Consider the following 27,880-nt stretch of genomic DNA (forward strand, 5'->3'; position numbering starts at 1 on the left):
AACCCAGCACCAACCCCTGCCCCTGTTCCCACACTGCTGGGACAGGCCAGCCAGGGAACAGAGACACAGGGCCACCACCAGCTCAGCCAACATGCTGCTGGGCCGTTGGGGCCAACCCCACGCTGGGAACAAGGTCACTGTTGGTTTTTGGGGCAACTGAGGAGAATTGAGCCATTGTGCTCTGGCAGGGCAGGAACCAGGCAGCAGCACTGTTACAGCCCAGCACTGCCCCGGGACAGCTCTTTGTTTTCCTCCACGGGTGACACAGAGCCCCAGGCAGCAGGACATAGCCTGAGCCCTGCTTGCTCTTCTGGAACCCTGAGCCACATAGAAGTCCAGGGGTGGTGCTGTTACACAGTCCAAAAAACACGGAAAGTGGAGAGAGGTGGCCAGACTCAAGGGATATCAGGTGTCATGACCCTCCTGAAGCAGTTGCTTGCACATCCGTGTGTGCTGTGGCATGGGAACAGTGGAGATGGACAGAAGGAGTTCAGCACTATCCCAGGGGCTGATCCAGGCTGCAGCTGGTACCAGCACAGCTGATGCTACATGGAGCTGGGAGGTGGTATAGACTGAATGTACTGAGGGAGTGAGGGAGGGCACTGTTATGTGGGGCACAGCTTTTTACCACCCTGGGTCACAGCAGCACCAGTGACATACGGCTGCAAGAAGAAAGAAGCTGCTGGGCTGCTCGAGCAGCGTCCTGAACCCCCAAAGCCAGCAATGGCTCCTGCCTGCTGGCAGCTGCCCTGTCCCAAAGGAGAAGGTCCCTGTGCCCACAGGGCTGAGGCCAGTGCAGAAGGGGACTCCAAGTGGGCAGAGCTTCACCAGCACAGGCTGTGGAGGAGAGCACAGCTCAGCATGTGGTTCAAGCAGCTGCTCCTGAAATGCCCTTGGCCCGATGAGCACCGAAGAGTTCACAGACTGACAGAGATCATCCCATTCTTCTGTGTTCAGTGTACGGAGGGGCTGCTGGCTCTGCGAGCAACCCGCTGAGGTAAAGACTGAGGTTTGCCATGGAAAGCACATCCCTGCAGTTACAGTGGGGTGACAGACAAGAAGGGTTGGAGGCAGTCAGGGACTTGTTAAATTACATGCAGTCATTCACACAGGCAGACATAAACAAGCTCTTCTGTAAACTGGGCTCCAGGAGATCCCACAGATCCTCAGCTGATCTCTTGGCCAGTGCTGGATGTGGCATCCTTACATGTTCCCACGGTATGTGATGTTGGTGAAGGTAGATGTGGCCTCTTTATATAAAGGGTTATGGGTCTGGAGGAAGAAGGAGGGTGAAAAAGAGCATCATCACTTTGTGCTTGGCATCAGCATTTGTTCTAATCTAACATCTGGAGTAGCTGAGGCACCATCTCAGAATGGAGTGGTGGACCCCTGCCTCTACCCAAGGCTTTGGATGTGCAGTTTAATGGCTCTCCATAAGGTTTGAGGGGGGAAAATAAGGAAAAGTTGCTGTGGAGGAAAGGAAAAGCAGCAGGAGCTTAGGAGGAGAGAGACTTCTTGAAAGAGTTCCCCATCCCATCCCATCCCATCCCATCCCATCCCATCCCATCCCATCCCATCCCATCCCATCCCATCCCATCCCATCCCACACCATCCCTAAACTTTGTGGGGAGTTAGGAGATGGAGGAGAGGTGGGGGAGAGGTACCAGTGCTGTCTCAGCCCTCTCCCTTGTGCTCTGTGTTCCTCAGTGCTTTCCAGCATCCCGTGGCAGGAAGGATCTTCTGCCTCACTCATGGGATGGAAACACTGATGTGAGCAGTGAGTAAGGAGCTCATGCTGCTGACAAGTGCTTTGGATATGCTGGAGGTGGGAAAAATCCTCTAGGACATCTCCTATCACCTGTGCACAGCCCCTGAGACCACAGTGGACTCAGGGAAGGAGTGTTGTGGCTGGCAGTGTCACCTTGAGTCCTGCCTGGGACACTGTCCCAGGCTTTAGAGAGGAATGGGACAAGCTGGTCCTTAAGGACCGTGTCATGGGACCATAGACAGCAGCTGGGCTCTTCATGCTGGGCGCACTGGAATCTGGATCCCTCAAGCCAGGGGCTGTGGAGTTTTGGGGCTCCTGCCCAGCATACCCAATCCACTGCTCACCGTGTCCCACTTGGCCCTGGCCTTCTCCTCCTCGAAACGAGCAAACTCACGACGGTCGTGGATGGTGATGAGGAGCTTCCAGATGAGCAGGGCAGCGAGGCCGATGAGCAGGATGGCACCTGTCACTGAGAGCAGGACCACCAGGACATCTGGCCCCTTTGGACAGTCTGAAACAGAGAGGAGGGCAGGGCTGGGGGGAAGGTTCAGCATCCCCAGGGCAACTTAAAGCAGCTCTAGGGCTACTTGGCCATGGGTACATGGAGCGCCTTTGGTATCAGGAGGGCATCTTCTTCCTCTGCTAGCAAGCAGGAGCCTGACCCTGAGCATACCAGGCTCTTGAAGGAGGATCTCGTTCATGGGGCACCTATGCCAAAATACTTGAGCACCTGTGTGTAGAGTGGGGATCTGAACCCAAGCCTGGAGCCAGATCAGGGGCATCACCCACAGTGGGGGATGACACTGGAGACCAAATCCTTGTGCTTGTGGAAGTTTGCCCCAACCAACCAGGCCACTTACACCCCACCCCAGCCTCTGGCTGTGTGTCAACACTAAGTTGGCAAATGGGGGCAGTGAGATCCAGCGTGAGCCTCTGCAGCTCCTGCTCACCTGCACACTGCCCAGGACAATGTGGCCACCCCAGCCCCTGCCTGCCTCTCCTCTCCTGTTTGGCTGTGGGGCTCGGGCGTATGGGCTGTACCCTGCCCATGGCAGACAGCTACAGTGAGAGCTGGTGGCTCTCAGGGCCCTACTTCTGAAGGATCTGCAGCCACACATCCTCAAGCTCAGCTAAGGTCAGTGGAGACCCCAGGGCTGCTGATGGGAACCTCCTCTTATCTGCTTCCCAAGAAAAATCACCCCCATAAAGTCAGACACAGGATCAGGGCAGTGGGAAGGTTGAATCCCCATTTTTGGCCTCAGTGAGGGGATGACATAACTTAGGAAACATGATACCTGAGAGGCAGGAAATCATGGCCCCAGTGGCACTGAGCAGGAAACAAAGAAGTTCTTTAATCCCTCTCAGCCCCCAGCCATGGTGCCCCGCGAGCCTGGCTGGAGTGGGAGGTACAAAGGGCACTCAACATCCCTGTTCTGCACAGAAACCCAGCACAGCACATTCTGCAGCCCCAGCCTAAGTGTGGCAGCTGGGTCTTACCAGGCTCCTCGATGACGTAGAGGATGGACTTGCCACTGGAGTCCTCGTAATACTGGAACCTCACCACACAGTCATTCTCGTCCTTATAGGTGCAGTTCATGGCATCCTTGCCCCTGTCATCTGCCAGAGGGAGAGGCTCAGAGCCCCCATGCCAAGGGGTGCACACACAGCGGGAAAGCGTGTGGCATGCACAGCCCCCTGGACTTCCACGTATTAGGGCAGGGGTTGGGTCTCCTCTTACTCAGTTCCTGCACTGTCTCGATCTCGTCACGGCACATGCGGCTGCAGGACTGCTGCTCCACTAGCTTTCCCCGTTCAAACTTCTTGCACTCCACGCAATCCCTGTGGAAGAAGAGAGAGGTACCATGAGCTTCTCCATGCTCTCCTCAGGGAACTGTCACACCTTTCAATCTCAGGTTGTGGAAATCACAGCAATCCCAACCCTACCAAGCTGCAGACAGTGAGAGCTCCTGCCACCAGTGCTGCCAGCTCCACCATGGGATATGCCCCTTCTCAGCTCTCTGCAGCTCCCCAGTGGAATATGACCTATCCCAGCTCTCTGCCAGCCCATAGTGTGGTATGACCTGTCCCAGCCCTCTGCTCTCTCTCACTTTTTGATGGTGCAGGCATCTGGGCAGGTGGGGCACTTCTCGCAGGTGTCTCCATAGGAGCTGGGCTGGGTGCACTCGCAGCGGCCACACACGCAGGAGCCGTGGCCGCTGCACACCAGCCCATTGCTGGACATGCAGGTGTCGGTGCGCGTGGTGCAGTTGCAGTAGTCGCCTGTCCAGTCTGAGTTGCACAGGCAGTCCCCACAGCTGCACTGCCCGTGGCCTGGGGACAACCAAAAGGCATCAGAATTCTAAGTGTCTCCACCGAGACTGTTCAATTCCCTATATGCCCCTCTGCGGGCATGGCAAGGCAGACCAGCCACCTAGGACAACTCCTTTGCACTGTTCTTGGGGTGGGACATAGACCAGCTCACATCAAACCCAGACCTTCACCATGTCCCCAGCACTCCTCTTATCCCACCCAAGCAAGAACAAGCTCCCACATTTCAGGCTGAGCTGCCTCAACTCCAGCAGCCGCAGCTGGAGATGCTTCATCAGACCTGTCTCTGAGCAAGTCAAGTTCTGACTGAATTTAAGATTGAGTCAGGACATCTGGACAAAGCCCCCATGTCTCACTCTTTCTCAGGTCTGGACCAGACAGGGAAAGCTGACTGCTGGGAAAAGCCCAACACATGCTCACCGAGACTGGTTTAATCAGACAGTCAGAAAGGCATGCTCAAATCCTGCCAAACCCTGGAGCTATTTGGATTGTAGTTTGATTCCAGCTCAAAGATGAGACACAATAAGTGGTAGAAATACTGTGGAGCTGCACGTGCTGACCTGTCCTAAGCCCTGAGCACAGTGGGACATGCTGGGAATGCTGCTCCAGGTGGAGGATCAGCTGGGCACCATCCTGGCCATGCCCTTGGAGGCACTGGCATGTGAAATAAATGTGTAACCTCATTAATGAGGAACTAGGGCTGAGTCACAGGAAAATACTGCCAGGCTGGGTGACAAGATTGGTAGGCTGGGGAGAAGTAGATTAACAGGGTCAGAGAGTTCAGGTTAATTAACAGTCCTCCCTGGCCAGGAGCAGCTCTTCATCATTGCCCTTCACTCCTTCTGGGGACCTGCAGCCCTTGTTCAAACAGGAACAAGCTCCTTGAGGACACTGACTACCCAGTGGGTGGGGGAAACCCAGCGTTTCCACCTCCATTATCAGCAGGCTGTTAAGATAAAAGATCAATCTGAGCAGCACAGAGGCAGTGTGAGCCATGAATTTGGCCTGAGGGGCAGGTGGGGGTCCCAAAAACTCAATCTAGGGATATCAAGAAACAAGAATCGAGAGTCATCTGGTCCCAGGTTTCACCTCACCCGGGCTGGGCTCCAACGGAGTGGAATCAGCTTTGGCCACGGATGTTTTCCTGGGGATTTTGGGGATTTCAGCAAGAAAGTGGTGGATTTTTTTGGCACTCTGTTAGCAGCCACCTATCCTGGGCTTACAGAGGGAAGCTGGGATTATGAATGGGGATAGTTAACCCTCTCCTATTCCCCCCTTGAATCAGTTTTGCAGTGCTCTGCTCCTGGAGAGGATGTGCCACAGTTTCATGCCCCTTTCCTAGGCACTGTCACCTCTCTCACATCTCTTAAATGCAGGAGATGGGCAGAGCACTGCAATTCACTCAGACCTTCAGTGTTTACTGGAGATGTGGGTGGAAGGAACCTTAAATGAAGGTTCCTGGTGGATAAGAGGCCCTGGCATATCAGGACATTTGGAACTGCTGTTGGGATGGGGTTTCTGGAGGAGGGCTTCTTCCCTGGAAGGAGACCCAGAGAACCCAAAGACCTGTCCTCTCTTCTCAGTAATGAGAGCAGAGGGACTGGAGAGGGGGAGTCTGGGAGCATGTGGAAGAGAAAATTTTTCAGGAGGAGAGATGCTATAAGGCCAGCAAGGAGAGAGGATTTACTTCCCCAACACTTTTGCCAATAGGAAGTCTTCCAGAACTAGGTGGAGAATAAAACCAAGCTCTCCCCACCCCTCCCCCAGTATCCTAGGGTTTCCTCCTGCAGAGCAGTACTTCTGATGTGTTTGAGCTGTGGTTCAAACAAGGTCCCTGCCTTGTGCACCCCAGAGCTGCATTGCTTGGTCCCCACCAGCCCCACCAGGCCTCCTTTTTAACCTTCTAGCCCATCCCCACTCCCAGCTCTCAAGCACAGGAGCTGGTATCAGTGGTCAAAAAGGGACTAATTCCCCTGGCATCACTTCAGACCAGGGCTGGTCCAGGGAGATCCACAGCTGAACAAGACAGAGGTGGGGACAATTTCACGGGACAAGCCCCAAATTCACTGGTGTCTCTCTTGCTCATGATCTCAGGCAGCCTAAATAGCCCCAAGCTGCCTCCCTGCCAAGCCCAGAACTCACCTGAGCACATCTGGCCCTTGAAGCGAACACAGGAAAAGTCGTCGCACTCGCAGTACTTGCCCGTCACCTTCCCGAAGTCGCTGCTGTGGCACACGCACTGCCCGCAGATGCACTCACCACGCTGGCTGCACAGGGGCTGGCCTGGCTGGGGGCTGCAGTTGTCCTGCTGTGAGGGGTTGTACTCTTCCTCCGAGCACTCGCAGTGTGAGCCCAGGCGCCCGGGGTTGCAGCGGCACACGCCGCACTCCAGCGTGCCATTGCCATGGCTGCAGGACGGGCTGTTGGCCTCGGCGTGCCTCTCACAGGAGCACTCGCAGTTGAAGTTCACCACCACTGTCAGGCTGTCCTTGAAGCCCACAGGTTTGATGGTGAAGGATTTCTGCTGCTCCTGGGGGCAGCCTCGCACTTTGGCCTCGATGCTGAAGCTCACCTGGAGGGCAAAGGTGTGTGTCTGGATGTCAGTACCTGCTCCAGTCCATGCCCCAGCTTAAGGAGCTCAGAAATGGGACCCACCAGGTTTCTTTGGGCTCATCAAAGCTTATCAAAGCTATCCCAGCACAATGTGGGCCAGAGAATATGCCTGCCACAGTAACCAAGAAAATTTTAGATTCGATATTAGGAAAAATTTCTTCACTGAGAGGTTTGTCAGGTGCTGGCACAGGCTGCCCAGGAAAGAAGTAGAATCACTGTCCCTGGAAGTATTCAAAAAGCCTGTAGATATGGTGCTTAGGGCTTAGTGGTGGACCTGTCAGAGATCAGTTGGTGGCTGGACTTTATGGTCTTAGAGGGCTTTTTCAACCCAAATGATTCCCTGTGGGCAGCAGCCCAAGCTGAGCTAGGGAGATCACAGGGGTTTGCATCCAGCAGATTCAAAAAAGCATTTTCCTCCTAGCACCCACCCTGCTGGACCTCTCTCTCTCTAGTTCTGAGATTCCAGGGTCCGTGTCACCTGGGAGGTTGTGAGACAAGCAGATGGTGTTGGTTCAGAGCAACAGATGACCTGGAAGTGCTGCTACGTAGAGGGGAGAAAAGCCAAGCCCATGAGCAGGATCCTCACCGTGTCCCCGATCTTGAGCCCCACGCAAGACTTGAGCCCAGGGATAACCTCGTCGTTGAGGCAGGTGGCATTGAAGGCCAGGGACAGCTCTTCAGGGAGGTCACGCACCTCCAGCTCCACTTTGGAGCGGATTTTCTAGGGGAGGAGAGAGAACTGATGAAGACACAGCACAAGCTGGGCAGGGCTCAGCCGTGGGAGGCTCCTCCTCTGCCCCCAACACCACAGTGATGCTCCCACGAACATGAGAAAGGAGCCAAGTGCCCCAAGTCTTTCTCAACACTCAGCTGTGTCATTCTCTACAGGGAAAAGTCTTCAAGACAGGAAGGGACAGGCAGTGAACACAGTGATCTCCCACCCCCGGGGTGCCTGCATACATGGATGGAGGCAGATGCCACAGCTGGTCCAAGGAGGATGCCTGGGGCTAGGGGAGCTGACAAATCTGCGTGGGTTTTTGGCAGTGGGAAGCAGGGCTGTTTTGTTAGGGAGAGTGCTGTGGTGGAGTCATCATACTGCATACTCACCCCATAGGAGTCCACTATGAGCTGCAGGACGTTGCTGGAATCTCTGGACAAGGTGCCCACGGTTGTGCCTGGGATCAGCTCACTGTAGTTCTGAAGGAATATCGTAAACAGGGTCTGTTTGTGAAGGGTAGATATGCCACGGCTGGGCCAAACCCCATCCAGGCACATGGGAGCTTTGATAGGTCAGGAGACCACCAAACCATGTCCAGCCACCCATGGCTCACCAGCCCCCCAGGAAGGTGGTTTTGCAAAGCAGCTGGTACCTGGTAGAGGCCAACAACCGTATCTGTCACAGCAAAGATCAAGTTGATGTTCTTCTGTGAGAGTTTCTCGGTCATCAGGCCCAGAGAGGGATAGTCCTGGAGAAGAGGAGAGGTATAGCCTAGGAATATGTCCACCCCCTGCTTGGTCCCTATTGTGCTCTCCAACCATGGCTGAAACACTTTTCCCATCCCATGGGGACCCAACAGGAGCTCTGGGCTCCACAACCCCATGCCTGGGTCAGGCTTTACCAGTGTGGTGGTGGCAGAGTAGAAATTATCCTTGCCGATGTGGCACTGGGCATCGTTGGGCTGCACGATGCCAGCCAGCCGCCCGTCCAGTGCAATGTGGGTCTTCGCATCTGTGGTGAAGACGAGCAGGTGGGAAGCATCATTCCTCCAGCCAATTTTTTCCTGCAGTGAAAGGCAGCTCCCAGTCATGCGTCAGCACATGCTGAGGGCAGTCCTGTGTGCGAGCACCCCACTGCTGCCTGCCACGTGCCAGCGGGTCACAGCTTGGCCTTAGAAACCAACCTTTGCACAGAGAACCAAGGCAATTGCTCTCCCAGGGAACTGCTGTGGCAGTGTGGGGTTTGGAAGATGGGCATGGCTACTTGTAGGTGATAGGTGAGTTTTAATTGGTTAGGGTGTTAATCAAGGTGGCTAATGACTCAAGGATGCAACATCTCCAGCAAAAGCAAGGTGATGGCACAGGAGGTGCTGTCCGTTCTGGACTGGTCACTGCAGGGCTGACATGGGATTGTTCCCTAGCATCTGCTCCACTCCTCTCCCCTCTCATGATCCCATGAGAGTCCTGCTCTTCCCTTGGCTATTGGACTAGAAATGTCTCACGTGAATGTTCACCTTTTCCAGAAATTAGTCACACAACAACTCAACAAGACTTATGATAATGTCCTGGCCTAGCCTGGTGACCCTGTCCTGACCCCAGCCAGGCCTTCCTGCTCCTTACATCGCACACGGTGGCCTGGATGATGGCATCGAAGCCGCCCTCAGGTGCGTCGCGGTTCCGGGAGACGCTCTGCTTCCGCACCTCTTCGTTGAAGCGAGTCACCTCATCCGTGAGCGACAGGACATGTTTGTACCCAAACATGGGCAGGCAGGTTTCCTGAATCCTGCAGGAGGAGAGCACTCAGGGCACAGGGCGCACCAGGCTCTTCCAGCTCCCATCCCTGCCCTACAGCCATCCCACATCCCATGGTCCTGCCTAGGATGTGCTGGAGGGACCCAAATCCCCAAGAGCCTGAGCCTGGTGAAGGATCTTTCAAATAAAATTAATGTTCTAGGGATGCAGGGCTCAGGTCAGCTCCCAGCCTCAGTCCTGCTGGGATTTTTAGGAGTAATTTTCTTTCCAGCCTCAACATTACTTTTGAAAAAATGATGCAATTTTTTTCCCTTAAGAGCTTTCCAGTGATGATATTTCTAGTTTAGATCTGCTCCTCCTCCCTGTGCCAGCAGAACACAGATTGCACCCAGGTTTAAACTCTGTCCAGAATCAGGCACCCGCTTTCTCCACTCCCCTCCTTTCCTCCCAGGCTCAACTTCACTCCTGAATTCTCTGCCTATCCCCCTCCTAGTAGCAAAGGGGAACAGGGAATGGGGGATGAATTCAATTCCTAACACCTCTGCCATTCCTACCTTCTCACACTCTTTCCCTGCTCCAGTCTGTTCTCCTTCCCATGGGAGACAACCTTTCAAGAACCTCTCAAACACACGTCCTTTCTATCAGCTGCAGCTCTTCACCAACTGATGTGGATTTTCAGCCACATTGCGATGGTGTCCCATCAACTTCTGGCCCTTACAGGACTCCCCCCACCTGGACTTACTCATAGCAAGGGTTCTTGATGGCTTCTGGAGGAGATATGTACATGTAGGGGGAAATGGGTTTGTCCACAAAGGCCCCGAAGCCGATGCGTAGGTTGCTGGTGAGCTTACGCATCTCACTGGCCAGTTTTGTGCCCAGGTTCTGGATGTTCCTCAGATCATCCTTCATTGAGTTGGACAGATCCATCAGGTAGTAGATGTCCACAGGGTAATCTTCCACTTGACGCACTTGGACATGAAAGACCTGGGAGTCATCTGCAAAGTGACAGGGCAGTGGAGTGAGAGGTCGTCTCCTGGAAGGGGGAGGGGGGCTCAGCACAGGATTGGAGGAACCAAAGGGGATGGTTAAAGCTTCTAGGAGGAGAACATCACCCTTAGACAGAGGGGAAAACCCCTTAGTTAGGTGCTTGCATAGGAGATGTGCTGTGCACTCCTTGGAAGTGTCCAAGGTCAGGTTGGATTCAACTTGGAGCAACCTGGTCTAGTGGAAAGTGTCCCTCCCCATGGCAGGGAGTGGAAAAACATCATCTTCAAGGTCCCTTCCAACCCCAAAACCCCCCTTGAATTCTATGGCAGATGGGGGTTATGGCTCCTGTTCTCCTAACCTCTCAGTGACAGGACTCGAGCCGATCTTCCCGTCCAGGGCTGACCTCCCAAGATATCCTACAGGAACAGCTAGAGGGAGTGAGGGAAACCCCCAGTGTGTGGGCAGCGGGTCTTAAAGGGATCACAAGTCAGGCTGCAGGGCTGCTTTGGACTCCTCTGAGCTTCCAAGGACTCTTACCATTTTCTGTGCCCTCCCCCATCCCCATTCCTTTCCTCTCCTTTTGGCTCTCCCAGCCCCTTCTGAGAAAATTTTGGTGAAACACTTTCCATTGAAACAAAAACCTCCTTAGAAAGAACCTTCTGGGAAACCCAGTTTTGATGACCTTTGCACTTAAAAAAAAAAAAGCTGAAAACACTGTGGGTTGACCGTTTCTCTCTGCCTTTTAAAGAGACACAGGTCCTTTCTTCTGATCTTTGAAATGGTTTCTTTGAAACGTAAGCCAGGGCACAGCTGCAGCCTTGTTGGAACACCTCAAATGTTGAGAAAAAAAGGCCTTAACTGAGCTTAAATTATTATTGTTTTCACATTTCTGTCTAAATCTGCATGCCACATTCTTTCAGGATGAAGAAGGTTTCAAAATTTATGACAGCCCAGAAAGCTCCATCCCCCCCTCCAGCTGTGCTGGGACCCCACTATGGAGTGAGGGGTCTCATTTTTGTGCTAAGAGAGCAACTGTTTGTCCTCATTGAACTGAAACCATGAGGATTCTGAGCTTGTGGGACATGAGCTGTGACCTGTCCTGCTTGTATCCTTTGTAATTTGGTCTTGGTTCATGAATCAAGGCAGATGACTTATGCCAAACCTTCTTGGTTTGGCAGCAATGGTATCGAGCTGGGGGTCTCATCTTTATTCCAAGGAACAGGGATTTACAGCACTCAGAGCAGCACACTCACCTGCCTCCTGACAACCACCTTTACACCTAAAGAGAACATGGGCCACTTAGTAGCTCCATGTCCCCATTGTGTGGAGCTTCCTCTGCTTGCTGTCCTACCAATAGGGCAGGACTCCTCCTAGCCATGCCCAGGGATGTGCACAGAGGCCACGTGCCTGATAGTTTTGCCTCCTGCCTGGCATCGTTGAAGCTCCTGGATGCTAGCAAAAGACCAGAGCAGTTAATTGGCTCCAGCCTGCTTGGCTGAGCAGAGTCTGGGAAATTACCAGGACCTGGTGGCAGGCCAACCCTGCCAGCTGCTCTGTGGCTTGTTAGATATGAGCTGACTTCCACCCAGGCATTCTGAGCACAGCAGCAGTGCCTCAGGTCTGAATGGCTTTATAAAATACCCCATGCGTTGCTGAAGTTGCATCCTATCCTGCCCTCAAATACCTCAGGGCTGAGGCAAGAGAATGAACACAGTGATCAGACAGTACATGTTCTGGAGGATTCTGTGCTGCTGCCAGCCTGGCCTTGACCCTGAAGGACATGAGACTACCTTGGCCAGTGAGGCACAGTGGTGGCTCACTCAGTGCCTGAGCCCCCTGGGTTATTCCCACTGCATCCCCCTCTTCCTACAACGGTCTAGGGGCTCGTACCTGGCCGCAGGTTCAGCTGTATTCTCTGGGGGCTCATCTGGGTGGTGGTGGACCCCCCCGAGCCCTTGTTGCTGAGGGGCCGGTCCTCCAGGATGGTGACGCTGCTTCTGGGGGACTCAATGTGGTCCTGCCTGCAGCCGTTGTGCAGGAGGTTGGCGTGTAGGTCACAGCGAGGGGTCGACTGTGCCCAGACCTGTGGAGGAGGGACACAGTCAGGAGCCTCCCAGGACTATGCTGGGAGAAGGAGAAAGGCCCTCACCTTTTCCCTGGAGAGCCCCTGATTTATCACACCTAACTCCAGACCAGGATCAAAGGCTTCTTGGGGCACACGGTCTCTGCCTGAGGAAGGCAGCAGACAGAGGGGATTTGGCATCAGCAACTCCTGCTGGGGTTCAGACCAGGAGCCCAGACCAGGAGCCCATCAGCCCTTGCCAAGGAACGATGGATAACACATCCCTGCCAACCTCCTGCTGACTCCTGGCAGCTGGAGCCTTAGGTTTGGGTTTTGGCAGAGCTAAAAGGAAATCCTGTCTCTCTGGGATGGCTGGAGGAGGGCGCAGCAGGATGTGAACATGGCAAGATGGGTAGAGGCAGTGTGGGAGTTTTACAATTATTGACAAAAGACAAATCACCTTTCCTTCCCATTTTTCCAACATGGGTCCTAAAAGATCTTGCCATGAGCAAGGAGTGTGTCCAATGTGGGTGAGCTCATTGCACAGAGCAGTGCACAGTTCCTGTCTGAAAGTGGATCTGACATATCTCCAGCTCTCCAGCTTCCTAATTGATGGAGCCAACCGGGAAAAAGAGCACCAAAAAAGGAGTGAAAGAGTGCAAAGGCACTGGGGCTGCAGGAAAAGCCTTGACGAGCCTGTCAGGGGCAGGAAGCACAAAGTGTGGAGTCATGGTGAGGTCCAGCCCTGTCCCTCCTTTCCTAGAAATCTCCTGGCTCCTCATCCTTATCACAGAACATTCAGGAGGGTTCCTATTCCTTTGGTTGCTTATGAAGATAAATATGGGAAGAATTTCTCTCCCAGCCCAACATTGCTGTGATCTGCTGCCTCATGTTCCTGCTCAGGCGGCACTCACCTTCCCCTCCATCTCCCTCCTTCAGCCCAAATCTTTCTACATAGGAGTCCTCCAGCAGAGGACCACCACAGCCTCTTCCTGCAGCAAAGGGAGGTGGCAGAGGTCCTAGTGGGGCTGGTTCACTGCCCTCCCTACTCCTGGGATGCTGGAATCCAGTGCTGAGCCTTCCAGTGCTGGAGAGGTTCCCATGCAGGATATCAACTGCCCTGGGTTCAGGCTGGATGAACTCAGGGATGAATTTGTATGCTTTATGCAAACGAGTAGAAAGACACAAATGGTGTCAGGAGGCCCTGGCTGGCCTACGGCCCTCTGGAAACAGTGGCCAAGCTATAGCCAAAAAATACATCATCAGGCGTGTTCCTGCCCTGCCCCTGCCTGGACGGTGTGCTGACAGAGAGGAGGACGAGTCATCCCTCCCATTTAACTCACTCACACCCACCCTCCCACAAGCTCACTCCACAGGGCTCCCTGCTGTGGGGAGAGGTGGCTGGTTCACTCCACATCCCATCAATCATCATGTACATTCCTGTCCCAGTCAGAGAAATCACTGGAAAAATATGTGGAGGAAAAGCATGCTGGGCAGGTGGGTTTTAACCATGGTGCTCGGTGATACCTGGAGATGCCAGGGAGCTCCCAGGACCTCAGAGGCCCTCATGGCACCTTATGGGATTAGCATCATTCCTGCTGTGAGATTTCCATGGAGAAACTATTTAACCCCAGGGCTGCATCCTTCCCCTTTCTTTGGAGTCCTAAATATAGTGACTGACTCAAGACTCACAGGAGGGCCCCCGACAACATAAACTACCACAAGAATGGGACATTTGGCTACAAGGCCCTGGCAGCCCCCAGTCTGTTTTTGACCCTAGGTTCTGCCACTTTGCTGACTCAACACCTGGGGCACAGCCCTAGTTAGGAGTGACCCGAGCTTGCTGGTGACAAACTCACAGCACAGAGATTTCATCCATGAGAAACCATTCCCTGTCAGCACAGTCCTGATGGCATCAGCTCCCTACACGATGTGGGGAGACGTGTGCCCCCTCTCTATCCCAGCCATCCCATAGCCCTTCCCAGAGGAAGGATGCTCTCCCTGTCCTCTGTCCCACTGCAGAGTGGAGCTCACGCTCCCTTCAGAATGGAAAACTTGATTATTTTATGCCAATCACTGCCTCCAGAGCTGATTAGTGAGGGCAGGGTCAGGCAGAGCTCTGGCAGAGCCAGTTCCATCCCTGAGCTCCCAGGGTGGGAGCCTGCGGGAACTTGTGTATTCCCCCGGGGCATCTCTGTTTTCGTCTTGGATACAACCACATGCAGCGTCAGATTCTCTGCAGGAGAGCTCTTGGGAGTGCTCAGAGACAGACACCTCCACAAATTAAGCTAAAACCTTCCAGCAGCCTCTCTAAAATCCAAATCTGGACCAGTCTGGCCTCCAAGAGACCTAGAGTGGGTGGCATTTTGGGTGGATGAGACCCTGAAGGATCTGTCACAATAATCTCCAAAGGGATTTTAGAGATACATCTCAGTGTTACAGCATGGCTGGCTTTTTCCAAAAAAGCAGATGAGAACATCTATTTATTGGTAAGAGTCAAGGTTTCTGAAAAATAAATAAAACTCAACTCTGCTCTGCATCAATACCCCAGGGGGGGCAGTGATCACAAGAAACCACAATGAAATCCTTCTCCAATCCAAAACCAGGATAAAGCAGGAATAACTCGTCACCCCAGGCTCCTTGGGAAGGCAGTGTGAGTGGAAAAGGGCTGTAGTGAGAGCAGGAGCACAAATATGGGCACTGTCCCTTTAAAAACGGGGCGGGGTGCAGTATCAGAGACCTCCCCCACCCCAGGGAAATTAAACAAATCCACAGAAAAAACCCTCGTTTGCTAAATTAAGACAATGTGGTGCAGATGTTGGGGGCAGAGTTGCTGAGCAGAGCGCACAACCCGGCTCTCCGGGGGCTGGCTCTGACAGGAGGACGGCTGCCTCGCTCTTGTCGTGTCTGCCAGGGAGCACGGCTCCGAGCAGCACTGGAAATATTTCCTTTTTTGGAAACCTTTGCTGATCTGGAAGAAAAAAAAACCCCATCACAGCTTCCACTGTACTGTCAAGCCACCAGTTCAGCCCAGGATCAGTGGCTGGGAAGGAGGAGCCCAGCCCTGCCACCATTCCCCCTGGGAGTGGGGATGGAGAGGGAAGCCCTTATCAAGCTGCATGTTTCAGCCACTCCTTGCAGGAGATAAGATGGACACAAACATCTTCATTCACACCACATGCCAAGAGTCAGATCTGATGGGGCACAGCAAGCCAGAGGCCTCCCCTCTGGATATGCATTGATCCCAAAGCATTAGACCATTGCTGGCATGATCCAGCAGCATTTTCCAGCTTGGATCACTTTTTCCAGGTCTTTTCCATGTCCCAGTGGGCACTATGGGCACAGTTGCAGCTGACAGAAGTGGGTCTTCAAGGATAGAGAAGGAGAAAGCAAGGAAAGCCTTGAAGAAGATTTCATCACCTTTCTCCATCCCCATCACCTCCCTTGGCTCTACCCTGGGGCTCCTCTCCCATTCCTTAGGAAACTCCCTCCTCTTACCCAATGGATTAACCCCCAGGGCAGCATTTTTGGACGGAAATGTGACAGATCTGCTTGGCTCTCACCAACCCAAACAGGATGATTTGAGAGCCATAGCTCAGCACTCACCTCCACTTTAGCTCAGTAACCAAAACCAGGCACCTTGTCTTCTTCTCCCCTATTTCTAATGAAAAAAAGCTTTAAAACCCAGCCTCTAACTTCTGATGAGTATTTTCAATTCCTCTACCTGGCCTTCCAGACCCACTTTCCTTTTCAGCCTTTCCAGAAATTAGGCTCCTTCAGCCAGAGCTTTTCAACAGGTTTTCAAGAAGCAAACCTAAAGTAACCTAAGCTTTTAAATGTACATTATTTGAAAGACAAAGTGAATTCCAAGTGGAAACGCCACAATTTCCCAGTCAGCTCAATGTAGCTCCCACCACACCCAGATAAGGGTCATATTTTTAGAGCCGGGCAGAAGCAGTGCCCACTGACCAAGTGCCTTAAGCCAAGCTCTGAGCCAGGTGCCACCAAGGAATCTGTTTAGATACGGTGGGAATAGATGGAGACTGAGCTCGTGGCTGTAACCTAGACTCATCTCAAAGGTTCTTCCCTTCCTTTACATCCCCTGCCCTTCTCAGGGATGTACTTCAGCCCTGCTCAGCCCCCAGGTCTTACCTCAGCAGAGCACCAGGCGCAGAGGGGACTGACAGCCAGGCACTGCTTGCAGGAGTTCACCCCACGGGTGGTGCAGATGTTGCCCCCTGAAACAGCAAAACAGAGCAATTACAGGCCCCAGAAGTCAAACTCACATGTGTGCTCAGCCACCAGCCTCTGAGCAGCCAGAGCCCCACCAGGGCCCTTCTCTATCCTTTTTCCCACCTGCAAACCCTGGATCTTGCCTCCTTGCTCTCCCCAGCCTGGTATGAGCTGGGCTTCATCTTGCCCAAGGCTGAGCATCATTCTCTACCTGCCAGCTCCTCCAAGGGTCCTCTCACCCCTGCAGCATCACATGGATGTTGGAGTGAAGCTCCCTGGCAGGGGGTTCATCTATCCTTGTGCCTCCCTGCCGACACTTTGGAGCAGCAGGAGTGGAAGGGGTGAGTTTCCAGGGGTGGAGGGTGGTACCTACAGCCCTGCCAGGGATTGGCTGCCTCTTCCCACCACCTCGACCTGGGGTGGTTGGTGCCACCTTGAGCAGACACTAAACTCAGTGGCTGGTCTTGACTCAGCTTCAAATCCAGGGAAGGGAGGAGAGTGAAAGGGCACAAGTCCAGAAATGTGCTGGTGGTGGTTGGCACCTATGTCCCAGGCAAAGGTTGGGCTCTGTCAGTGGCTGTGGGGACTCTGGGAGACACATGCTGCTGCCAGTCCTGAAGGTCAGAGGTGGTGAGACCCTGGGGGCATGGAATTCAAGGGCCACAAAATGCCTGTGGAGCCCAGGGGCAGGAGGACCTCCTCTGACACAGACCAGAGTGGGTGGCTCTGCAGTTCCTGTTGCCAACGGCCAATCTAACAAGTGGCTGGGACATTGCTGTTGTGGTGTCATCCTTGGCTCTTCCTCCCTCCTGGGCACAAGCATCTCAGCAGTTCTTGGATTCCCCAGGCAGAGAAAAATGCAGCCAAGTGCCCACTTGGCTGGGACACACTGAAGCCTGGGGAATGCCGGCAGGGAGCAGTGGGCACTAGAACCTCCCCTCTGCCCTGTGTGTCCCCATGATTGCCCAGGGCTGTCCCAGCAGTGTCCCACAACCGCAGAAAATGCAACACAAAGGAGAAAGAGGAAATGGTGAAATAACATCATCAGATCTTTGAGCAGAACCATAACCATAGCACCGTGCACTCCTGCCTGCTGGCATGTAGCCAGGGAGTGTACACACGTGTTCACACCTATGTGTGTGTGTTTGCATGTATGTTCATTCGAGGGTGGTGTCACAGGCTCTGGCTGCCCCAGAGGCCAGCAGCTGCTCTGGGATGTGCCCCAGTGTGTCCCCATCGCACCTCTGACACCTGCTGCTCCCACTTGTCCCAGACTAAAGGCTGAGCCCAAGTGCCTTGGTTAGCACCAGCTTTGGGATGGCACCCATACCGAGAGCTCTCATCATACCCTGAAATACACGGCTCCGTGTGAGGATGGGACAGATTTTAAATGTTACACTGCCCAAAAGAATGACAGGTTGGTCTCCAGTGCTTCCTGCACCTCAGCAATGTGCCAGCAGCAATACTGACCCTTGGGTGGACAGGGCTAGGAAGAGGGAAGGCAAAGGGCTCTCTGAAAACAGCAATGACAACAACACCTCCTACAGCTATTGCTGGCTCCTGCTGTGTCCATGTGAAATCCCTCCTGCCCTGCCAAGTGCTGGTGGCTGCAGCCAGAGCACGTGCCATGGATTTGTGCTGTGCTGTGCAGCTGGGAGCTAGCTCAGCCCTCTGGGAAGCAGGGAGGGACTGCCCAGACAGCCCTCGGGGACGGGGACAGCCCTGGCAGCTCCAGGTGCTCTGGATTAAATGCTCAGAGCTGCCAACACCAGGGCTACTTGCCTGAACATGGAAACAACTTCCAGATCTGCAGGTCCCTGAGGAGCCCTGGTGCCTTGATACCGTGACACTATGATGACGGCCCTTCGCTCAGGCATGGGGAGAGGTGCCAAGAACCCGCCTGCCACATGCCAGGAGTATCCCTGCTTCAACTCTCACATCCGTCATGTAGTGGCCATGTCCAGCTGCTGGCTCACGACTGTGGTTGCTTAGCTCTGCCCGGGCAAAGTTACAGCACTGAGTGCCACCAGCAGCAGTCCTGGTCCAGGCTCCTGTTTAATGCCAGTGTGGGGTTTATCCCCTCACAGTGGGTTTTATCTGGTTAGTCATCCAGCTCTGCCCCAGCAGAGGAAGGGCAGAGCTGACAAGGCCTCCGTGAGAGCTCTGGGACATGAGACTCACCAGTCCAAATCCTGCCTCAAACAGGTTTTCCCTATGACTTTACCCAGTCCCTCAGCCACTCCCTGCCTCAGTTTCCCCCATGCAGTGTTAACCATGGTCTCAATGAGACCAGCCAGGTTCCACTAACACTCCATGTGGAGGATTCCAGGATCATGTCTGCTGAGCTCCAGAGTGCCTCCTCATGCCATAAAATCTGATCTTGGGGCTAAGGAGCCCCAAGAGTCTCTGAGCTCATCTGCTCCTCACCATTTGGTACAAATTACCTCCTGCCTGTGTGCAGCCCGTGGACCCAGGTGGTTTCCTTTCATCTCCTTCTGCTGCCACCCCAAAGGAGTCCTTTATCTGGTGTCCCCTCTCTTTGCTGGGGACATAAATCCAGTCTTCCAGTGGACTTTGGAAGGAAGGCCACAGACCCAGGCAGAGAACTGTCATGGCTGGGGAGCTGCACATGGGCTCAGGTGGGGCTACAGCTCGGAAGTCCCTGTTGAAGGGATGCTGCCATTCCCAAAGCTGCCCTGGGGTCTGATGTCACATTGTGCCATTGTGCCATTGCTGGTGGCTTTGCCTGGGGAGTCCCTGGAGGTCTGTATCTGCCCCTAGACTGACACAGCCCAGTGTTCCCTGTGGTGTCCATCACTTCATGACTAAGACACTTCCTTGGGGATGGAGGACTCTTCCCTTCCCTGGAACCAATCTCCAGCACTGTACAGGGCCATTCTTGGCTGCACTTCCATGGGGCTGGATGGAGCAGGGCCTAGGCAGTTATGACCATACAAACATGATGCTGGTCCTGCTGTGAGCAGGCAACTGCACACCCTCACCATGGGGAAATGTTGTTTTTTTGGCATAACCAGCACTGGTTGCATGGCTGGATGCAGGGATGCAGTGTAGGGAGGATTTTGTGGGAGCAGGGACCTTGTGAAGACGTCAGAACAAAAGCACAGATGGGCGGAAGTGGAGGATGTGGAGGAGGTGGAGGATGTGAAAGATGGGGAGGATGCTGCAGCTGGAGTCCCCTCAGGTTTTGGCCCTGTGAGTGCCTGGCAGTCCTTCCCGGACTTGGACACTGCCTGGCTGTGTACTGTCCCAGTACAGCCTATACTAACAAATTCTGTATTTTTTAGTGAGTTGTTTTTTTTTTTTCCCCATCTTTGGAGCATTTTTTTTCTAGCCCTAAAAATTAATAAACCCAAGTAGAAAACTTGCATTTTTAAACTATGATAGAAGCTGCTCCAACACAATGAGCTGATCCTAAAGACTCCAGCTTTTGGAAAAAAGCAACTCTGAAATACAGAGAAAAGGGAGATAAACTGTGCAGAATGATGGTAACCACCCACCTGGGGCTGGGCAGAGCTGTGGCCCTGAGAGAGGTGAAAGCAGGGAATCCCAGACTGGTTTGGGTTGGAAGTGACCTTAAAGCCCATCCAATTCCACCTCCTGCCATGGGCAGGAACACCTTCCACTAGACCAGATTGCTCCAAGCCCCGTCCAGCCTGGGACTGAATTTAGGGAAGTGATGCACTTGAAACACCCCAGACGTCTGTGGCTCAGCATCACCCTGTCCCGACGGGAGAAAATTACTCAGTCCCAGTCTGCATTTGGAGTAACCTCTGTGTGGTGCAGGAGCAGCTACACACTTTTTTTTCCCTCTCTGCCAACTTGAGCAAGAATGAGCACAGAGAAAACTTGACAAAGACGTTGGAGGAAATTTGATAAAGGTACAAACCACATCCTCTCCAGCCTTTCCCTTCGACTAAGTGATAAGGATCTGGCTTGGCTGATCCCCACCCTACCATTCTGGGGATCTTTCTTCTCTCGAGCCTCTCCCTTCCTGCCAGCATCTTCCTGGGAATGGGATACCCCAAACTGAGCACAGGCATCAGAGATATCATGTGCACAGACCCAAATTGCAGCTCTATGAACTCAAACTCTTGAAGGGGTTATTTCATGTCCTGTACTGATGACAGCTCCATCTAGCAGCAGATTGGAGACTCAGGCTGCTCCTGGGAATTCACCGAAGTCTGGAATTCTTTAGACAGAACAATGTTGCCCCAAACCCGAAGTCTGGCCTTGAAAACAATGTGACTGATTTGTAAATCACCATATTGCAGTTTCAGGATTTCCTTTGAGCCCTAGGAACATACCTGGGGAGGAGATAATGCTTTTCCAGGCTTTTCTGTACCTCTGACGTTGAAAAACTTTTTAAAAATACAAACTTATTTATCCCAAGAAACTCTGATGACAGAAATCAGATTTCTTAAAGAAAACCATCAAAATAACATGAGAAAAATAACAGAGTACAGCAATGCTGACATAAATCCACCCCCCCCACTCCCCCAGCCCTTAAAATGTACAGACACAGGGAGGGATTACCTGGCATGATTTCTCCCAGTGAATTTTCTGTTTATAAAGGATGAAGCCCAAGTCACACCCTAGTCCTTCCATTACAAACCAGCAACCAGAGCCAAACACAGAGTAGGTAGATGATATAAACTCACTACATCCAGTGAGAATAACCCACCAAAGTATGTCTTTGAGACATCTGTGATACATTTACACCCTATATGAGAACTTCCTGGCCCGGACCAGGCTGAAGCCCAAACAGCCTGAGCAGTGCTTCGTATGTGGGAACGCACTGCAGCTCAGGCTGCCAGGACCCCCTCCGAGTGATTTTCCCATGAAATCACAGACCCTGGGAATGCAGAAAGTCCTTGGGATTTGTAGAAGTAACAGGCAACATCTTCTCTAAATGGCTGTAATCAGTGACAGAAGCGACAGAGTAAACCTACCCCAGCTGGCAGCAGCGCAGAGCAGGAGGATCCCGAGTGTCACGGAGAGCTGTCCCATCTTCTCGGAGCCCCGGGCTGGGGGCACTGCTTGGACCAGCCCCACCACGAGTGATGGGCAGCAGCTCTGGAGTAGCTGGAGGGTTTTAGCGGCCGAGGAGATGAATCATGGGGCTGGGTGAATGACACACATGGCGAGTGGGGCGGCCGGAGGAAACTGCTGCCTCGTCACTTCGGAGTCCGGAGTGTCCCCGCCCGCTCTGCCGTCAGCCGCTTATGAGGTTTTCACTCACTCGGGTTAAAGTAGGACCTAATAAACCCTGGCGGCGAGTCTTTCCTCGGCACTGGTGACCTGCAGCCCCGGGCTCCTAACAGGCTCTTTCCCATCGGCTCTTCCGTCTGGCTTAAATTCCTTACAAAATCTTGCTCACTCCTTTCTTTTATTAACTCTTGAAAGGCAGCTGGTTTTAAACCCCGTCTGAACTGCTGGAGTTCAAGGATTTAAAGAGAAATAGAGCAGATACACACTAATACAAAAGTGTGGATTCTCAGTTCCCTCACTAGAGAGGGAATATCCCTGCTAAAGCAGAGCTGGGAGCTGAGGGAGACCCAGCCAGGAACCGGACCTGGTGGAACCAGCAGTTTGGATATAAACCTGGGCATCTCAAAGGGACAGAAGCTCAGCTTGGGGACACATAATTTAGGCCTGATTTTCTTCTCACTTGAATTTTTTTTCCCTTCTGTGTTCTCAGGAATTGATTCCATGCTGAGCAAATCCAAGGATTGGGATCTGCATAGGCACTGTGCTCACTGAAACGTCAGAACTGCCTGTGGGTGCCTCTCGAAGGTATTTCATAAACCTCTTGCTCCCCTGCAATACTAGGGTCCTAGTCAGAGCAGGGGAAACAAGCACTTGGAATACACCTTAGGAGCAAAATGAGAGAAGGGCTGGAGTCATTTCCCTGGGATACTCTCTGCCACTGGGTGACAGGGGTTGGCAACAGTAATGACACAACCCTGGGTCAAGACAACCCAGCACACAGAAATACCAAGCTGTGGAATACAAATTTTTGTGAGTGCCAAGAGCTGCAGCCACATCCTGGAGGCTACAGACAATGTGCACAGACCTGTACAAGAGCCACAGCCCTATGCTGGGAGATGGAAATAGCAACACTTGTCGCAGAGCTGGCAGCTGTCCCTGAGAGGTGATGTTTTTTGTGAGGATGAGGTGGAGATAAAGACTCTGCCTCAGGACCTGGGGATCTTCCTTGGCTTTAAAAGAAGTTTTGGTGCCTCTTTGCTTCTCCACCCAGCCCCACCGACCTCGAGGATGCTGCTGTCCTCCTCAGCGGGGTCACTGTCTGCCTGGGATCCAAATCTCTCCCCAGGGCTTGTTAATGAGGATTTGGCCAAGTGGACTAGGAGAAGCCCATCAACCCTTGTGCAGTATCTAAAAGGGCTATATCTTGGCTGAGACATCAATACAAATCCTAAACCTCTTTCTGGACAGCTCCAGTCTTGACCTGCTGAGATCCCAAGCCATGTGTCACTGCAGATCCCACTAGCCAGTTTTAGGGCATCCAAATTCCTTATTCTCCTGCCTGGACATGCTGCCTATATGGTCCTTCCCATCATGTGAGGCTTTCTACCCACACCATTGCCTGTCCCCATGTGCTGTGTCATCCTCTGACTGTGTCTGAGTGTTTCATGGAAAGGAAGATTAGTCTTAACTGTCTAGAGAGGACTATGGCATCCTGTTTGACTCTGCACACACCCAGACCCAGCCTACCATCCATCTCCCAGGCCCTCTTCATCAGGGATTCGTCCTGCCCAGCTCCTGGCTGCCCAAACTGAGAAGTGCTGCTGCTCCCAAAGGACATGCAGCTCTGTGTGGCCAGGAATCCCTTGCCCAGTGTGGGCAGTGATACTCGCCCAGTGTGGGCTGTGATACTCTCAGCATGGTGCAAAAACGCTAAAGAAAAAGGAAAAAGTCCCAAAATTAAGTATTTGACCTGCCTTCACCTTCCTGAGCTGGTCCTGCCTGAGGACAAGGATGGAATGAACTCAACCCAACATGTTTGGGTGGAATTTCCCTGCAAACTGCAAGAAAGTGCTGCTTGTCCTGAAAACATTGCCAGGATATGCATGTTCCATCCCTGGAAGTGTTCAAGGCCATTTTAGACAGTTCTAGCAGAAGATGTCCTTGCCCATGATAGGGGGTTAGAATGACTTGAGGTCCCTTCCAGCTGAAACCATTCCAAGATTCCACAATCTACGTTACGTCCAGGCACTGCATAATAGGCAGTGGGATGCTATAGATTTTGGGGTCCCTGGTGGCATGAAAGCAGGCACCAGCACGGGAGTGTTTTGGAGTCCTGGCTGACCCATCACCACAGGCTGTGACCCAGGAGCAATGGGTGCAACCCAAATCCATGCTGGGGTGTGCATGGAGAAGAGATGCTGGAACTGGAGCCACCAGAGGGAGCAGAAACTCCTTCAGTCTGGGAGCATGCAGGGAGAGGATCTCCCACTCAGGCTGGGGCACTGGGGATGCTGATTTCCCGTGGGATTTTTCCTGGCCCTCAGGTAAAACATAAGCAGATGCTCCTTGGATCAGGGTTTTCTCCTCCTTCCTGCATAACTTCTTCTGCAACTGCCCTAGCAGAGTGGGCAGCAACCTGGAGAGAAATGCCAAATGCAGAACAAGGAGGAAAATGCAACAAGTAAAGCCTGTACTGAACAGTTCTGAGCTCCTAAAGTCACAGCAGTAGAGCAGGGGGTTTCAGCTGCCCAATAGGAAGATCACAACACTGTCCCATCAAGCTGCCCATACCTTCTGCCAGCCACACGCTCCAGAATTTGGCTACAACTCATCAATCCTCATTTCTGTTTTATTAAAATCCTCTCGAGGGCTGGGCAAAGGAAACAAGGCAATAGGTACATGGATAAACCAGGACAAGGTTTTCACACTGTGCTTTGGGGGTGATTTGCTACTCTGGGTCATCCAGATACATTTCCAGGCAAATGCCAAGGGGCAAAGCCTGGAAGCTGGGACATGGCAGTCCTGTGGGCACAGCCCTGGGATGAGCAGAAGCAGGAATAAGCCTGACAAGCTGGACATCCTGACTCGTGGTGTCACTTTGGGAGCTTAGGCAGACACAGAGTGGGGAATGATGGTGAAGCTTCCCCGGGACTGCCTTGGTGGGGCTGAGGGCCCTGTGATGCTCCGGCCCTGAATGCTGCAGTGACACTGCTGTGGGACCCAGAGCTGGAGACAGGGCAGAGATCAGGGTGCAGAGCTGCAGAGCTCCCCTCTGCAGGGAGTGGGAAAAGGAGGAGGGGGAGACCACGTACTCTGAGGAAGAAGCCCCCAGTCAGAGGAACAAGATGCAGAGAGGGGCTGGATCCAGCTCTTCTCTGGAGGAACAGGACAGGCATCACCAAGCAGACTGGGGGTGGACTGGCTGGATTGGGCTACACTGCTTGGAGAAGGAGTGGGTGGCACGAAGCAGCAAGCAGAAATCTGTGACAGCAGCGCTGACCTGAGGCTTACAGGAGCCTTCAGGGGAACAGGGACCTGCCAGCAGTCTGGGATGCAGTGCTGATCTGCCAGCACTGACCATGCAGGATGCTTTTGGGAGCAGGTGGGAGGGCTGGAGGGAGGGATGAGCTAGGTACCACTCTGCAGGACCTTAGGGGTCAGTCCCTACCCGGAGGTGGCAGAGGGGTGGGTGCAGGCACCCACGGCAGGGCAGAGATGGGGTGTGCATCATGGGGAAGGGGTGGGCAGCAGGGTGAATGTGGAGGGGGAGGAAGGCGGGCCTGGGGGGAGGCTGGAAGGGGGTGGAGTTGCTGTTTTTTCTTTGAGCACGGTGAAGACTTTTAGCTTGTAACTTGCATTTGTGGAGCTCCCAGCCGGCAGACACCAGCTCTCCCTCCCGCGGGAGAACCCCCGGGGTCCAGCAGCACCACTCCAGTGTTTCAGGGGCAGGTTGGGAGGGCAGGGGGCATGGGGTGATCCCTGGGGCCATCCTCTTCCCCACGTCCCTTTCTCCTTTTCTCTCTCTCTCCTTTTGCTTGTTTGGGGGCTCGTGCTAACGCTCTTCCAGGAGGGATCTGGGATCCAGCCATCCAGGCTGCATGGACTGGCTTCTCACCTGCTCACAGCCTTGAGGAATTTCCCTGTCCATCCCGGGCGCTGAGAGAGGAAAGGCAGGAGGTGGCTTGGAGCTGCCGAGCCCTGGCCTGTTAAGCTTCCCTTTTACCTTTCCCAGGATTTGGGGTCACGCCCAGGCCATGAATGGATCTGTTTTCAACCAGACTCTCCTGGAGCAGGCAGCTGACCCCAACAGGACTCAGGACTTGCAGATGCTTATGGCCTGCTGCAATGGGACCAGCACAGTGCTGGCAGCTGATGGCGGCTCCTTGGTCCTGGCACCCGACGAGAGGAGCCTTTTCATCACGAGGGTGGTGCAAATTGCTGTCCTCTGCGTCCTCTCCTTGACTGTGATGTTTGGCATCTTCTTTTTGGGCTGCAACTTGCTTATCAAGTCGGAGAGCATGATTAACTTCCTGGTGAAGGACCGAAGACCTTCCAAGGATGTGGGTGCTGCAATCATGGGACTTTACTGAAGCCACCGGGCTCTTGTAGGCAAGTGAACTGTCTGGACCTGGTGTTGAGATGCATATTCCCATGTATTTGGGGCAACTGGAAGGAGGGGAGGGGGTCTTTTATTCTGTCTATGTCCATGAAGAAGCAAACCTGCTCTTCCCAGCCAACAAACTGTGGTGGTGAATAGGGAAACCACCCCAGAGCTGTGTGAAGCACAGTAAATGACCAGCATTGTGTTGCATGCAGAAACAGCTTAAGTTTTGCATGAAACTTGCAGAAACAGTGATAATGTGGAGATCTGGACTCTTTACTGCTGTTACCTTGGATACGGCTACCTGGGATTTAGGGCTTAAAAAAAAGGCAAATAAGTCGTTACAAAAAAGCAAAATACAGAGTACAGACCTCATCTTTGAGAGGGGCAGGGGAAGGGAAACGCCATGTGGATCATAAAACAAAGTCTGCATGCTAAAAAAATGTCAGTCTGTTGTGTTTTGGACCTTGAGCACGCATCTTCTCGTAGTTTTGTAATAAGGAAAGCATGTTCTTTCTTATTTTCCTTAGCTATCCTGTTAAATAAACTGGTACTTTTTTCTTTCACACTATGGTGGAGAAAGAAAAGGACCCAGATAAATATAAACCCCTCCCCACTCCTAAAACAAAAGCATGCTTGTTTTTGTACACATCAGCCTCTTTTTCCAAGTGCTACATTGTTACAGTCCTTGAGGTTTTGTAATTTTTGAAAACTGGTGAATATTCAGGAAAAAAAACAAACAAACCTGTTTCAACAACATTTTTTATTGTCTTTATTATTTCTGTGAGTGTGTAATTCAGGAATTTCAGTCCTAGTTCCAGGTATAATCATCTCACCTTGAAGTGAAGTGTAATTAGAGGTATTTCTTTAGAGCAGAAACCACTATAATTTTTCACAGGCAAGTATCACTTTCCACTAGCAAATAAATTCATCAATAACTGTGTATTCCAGGCTCGTGAATACCTGCACAGCGCTGAAACAGAGACTCATAAAGATGCTCTGAGTGCCTCTTGCAAAGCAAGATTTCATCCTTTGAGTTAAAACCTCTACCTCCTCTGATCCTGATGAGCTGTCAAAGACGAATTATGTGAAAGGAGGAAGACTCCTGACCTTTGTTCTGTGATGGAATTACAGCTCTGGCTGTGGGTGTGAGGTAGAAATAATTTGTTTTGTTGTACCAACAATATTTCTTGCTGGGTTCACTTCTGTAGTGGGAAAGCAATCCTGGATATTGGAGGAGCTGATGAACTGAGCTACTTGGATGTAAATCTAGAGAAACAGATCTCTGCCTTTCCCTGAAGGAAAAGCATAATTAGAGAATTTTTTGTAATTAATCATTATTTGCTGAATACCTGCTCGAGGTCCCCATATGATGCAGAGCAGGACCCATGTAGTGCTGTCTCTGGTTGCTCCCACTGGTCTGTTGCCTATCTCAGCCTTAGGAGCACATTGACAATGTGGCAGCAGGGGCAGAATTTGCAATTCAAAACTCTGAAATATCCTGTTGCTGCCAGTGGAATGGCTGGACAGGCAGCTCTGGTTTTTATGAGCAGTTGCAAGCGTGTAGACATGAGCCACCTTCTCAGTGCAGAGGATCTCCTGCCCTGCTGCCATATGTAAGGTGGCCTCACACAGCAGCCTGAAAGGGGATTTTGGTCCCTGCTGCTGCAAGAGGTGTTGTGGCCATTGATCTGGAATAAACTGCTCAGAGTGATGCCTTGGATGCAAACTGGCACAGATTGGTGCCTACCCCATCCCTGGAAGTGTCTAAGACCAGGTTGGATGGGGCTTGGAGCAACCTGGGATAGTG

General features: G+C 52.7%; 2 protein-coding genes across 5 annotated transcripts; one reads left to right on the plus strand and one right to left on the minus strand.

Annotated features, from left to right (window-relative positions):
• Nucleotides 1-925: 925 nt before the first annotated feature.
• ITGB3 (integrin subunit beta 3) lies at nucleotides 926-21,682 on the minus strand. Its single transcript, XM_014884822.2, has 15 exons — nucleotides 21,431-21,682; nucleotides 16,380-16,465; nucleotides 12,056-12,248; nucleotides 9,921-10,173; nucleotides 9,047-9,209; nucleotides 8,329-8,490; nucleotides 8,080-8,175; nucleotides 7,817-7,906; nucleotides 7,296-7,430; nucleotides 6,239-6,668; nucleotides 3,877-4,099; nucleotides 3,507-3,607; nucleotides 3,266-3,385; nucleotides 2,113-2,279; nucleotides 926-1,272 (listed from the first exon to the last, which is right to left on the minus strand). The coding sequence occupies exons 1-15, from the start codon at nucleotides 21,486-21,488 to the stop codon at nucleotides 1,204-1,206; spliced, it is 2,346 nt and encodes a 781-aa protein (XP_014740308.1). The 5' UTR covers nucleotides 21,489-21,682; the 3' UTR covers nucleotides 926-1,203.
• A 115-nt stretch (nucleotides 21,683-21,797) lies between these two features.
• Nucleotides 21,798-26,829, plus strand: RPRML (reprimo like). Of its 4 annotated transcripts, none has more exons than XM_088179658.1 (2): nucleotides 21,798-22,274; nucleotides 25,702-26,829. In XM_088179658.1, the coding sequence occupies exon 2, from the start codon at nucleotides 25,724-25,726 to the stop codon at nucleotides 26,057-26,059; it is 336 nt and encodes a 111-aa protein (XP_088035784.1). In that variant the 5' UTR covers nucleotides 21,798-22,274; nucleotides 25,702-25,723; the 3' UTR covers nucleotides 26,060-26,829. The 4 variants fall into 4 exon arrangements, with proteins under 4 accessions (XP_088035784.1, XP_088035782.1, XP_014740284.1 ...); XM_088179656.1 differs by lacking the exon at nucleotides 21,798-22,274 and adding an exon at nucleotides 24,898-25,071; XM_014884798.2 differs by lacking the exon at nucleotides 21,798-22,274 and adding an exon at nucleotides 24,917-25,071 and having other exon boundaries at nucleotides 25,537-26,829.
• Nucleotides 26,830-27,880: the final 1,051 nt, after the last annotated feature.

The sequence above is a fragment of the Sturnus vulgaris genome, chromosome 27 (genome assembly GCF_052056855.1).
Source record: "Sturnus vulgaris isolate bStuVul1 chromosome 27, bStuVul1.hap1, whole genome shotgun sequence".
In the NCBI taxonomy this organism is placed as follows: Eukaryota; Metazoa; Chordata; class Aves; order Passeriformes; family Sturnidae; genus Sturnus; species Sturnus vulgaris.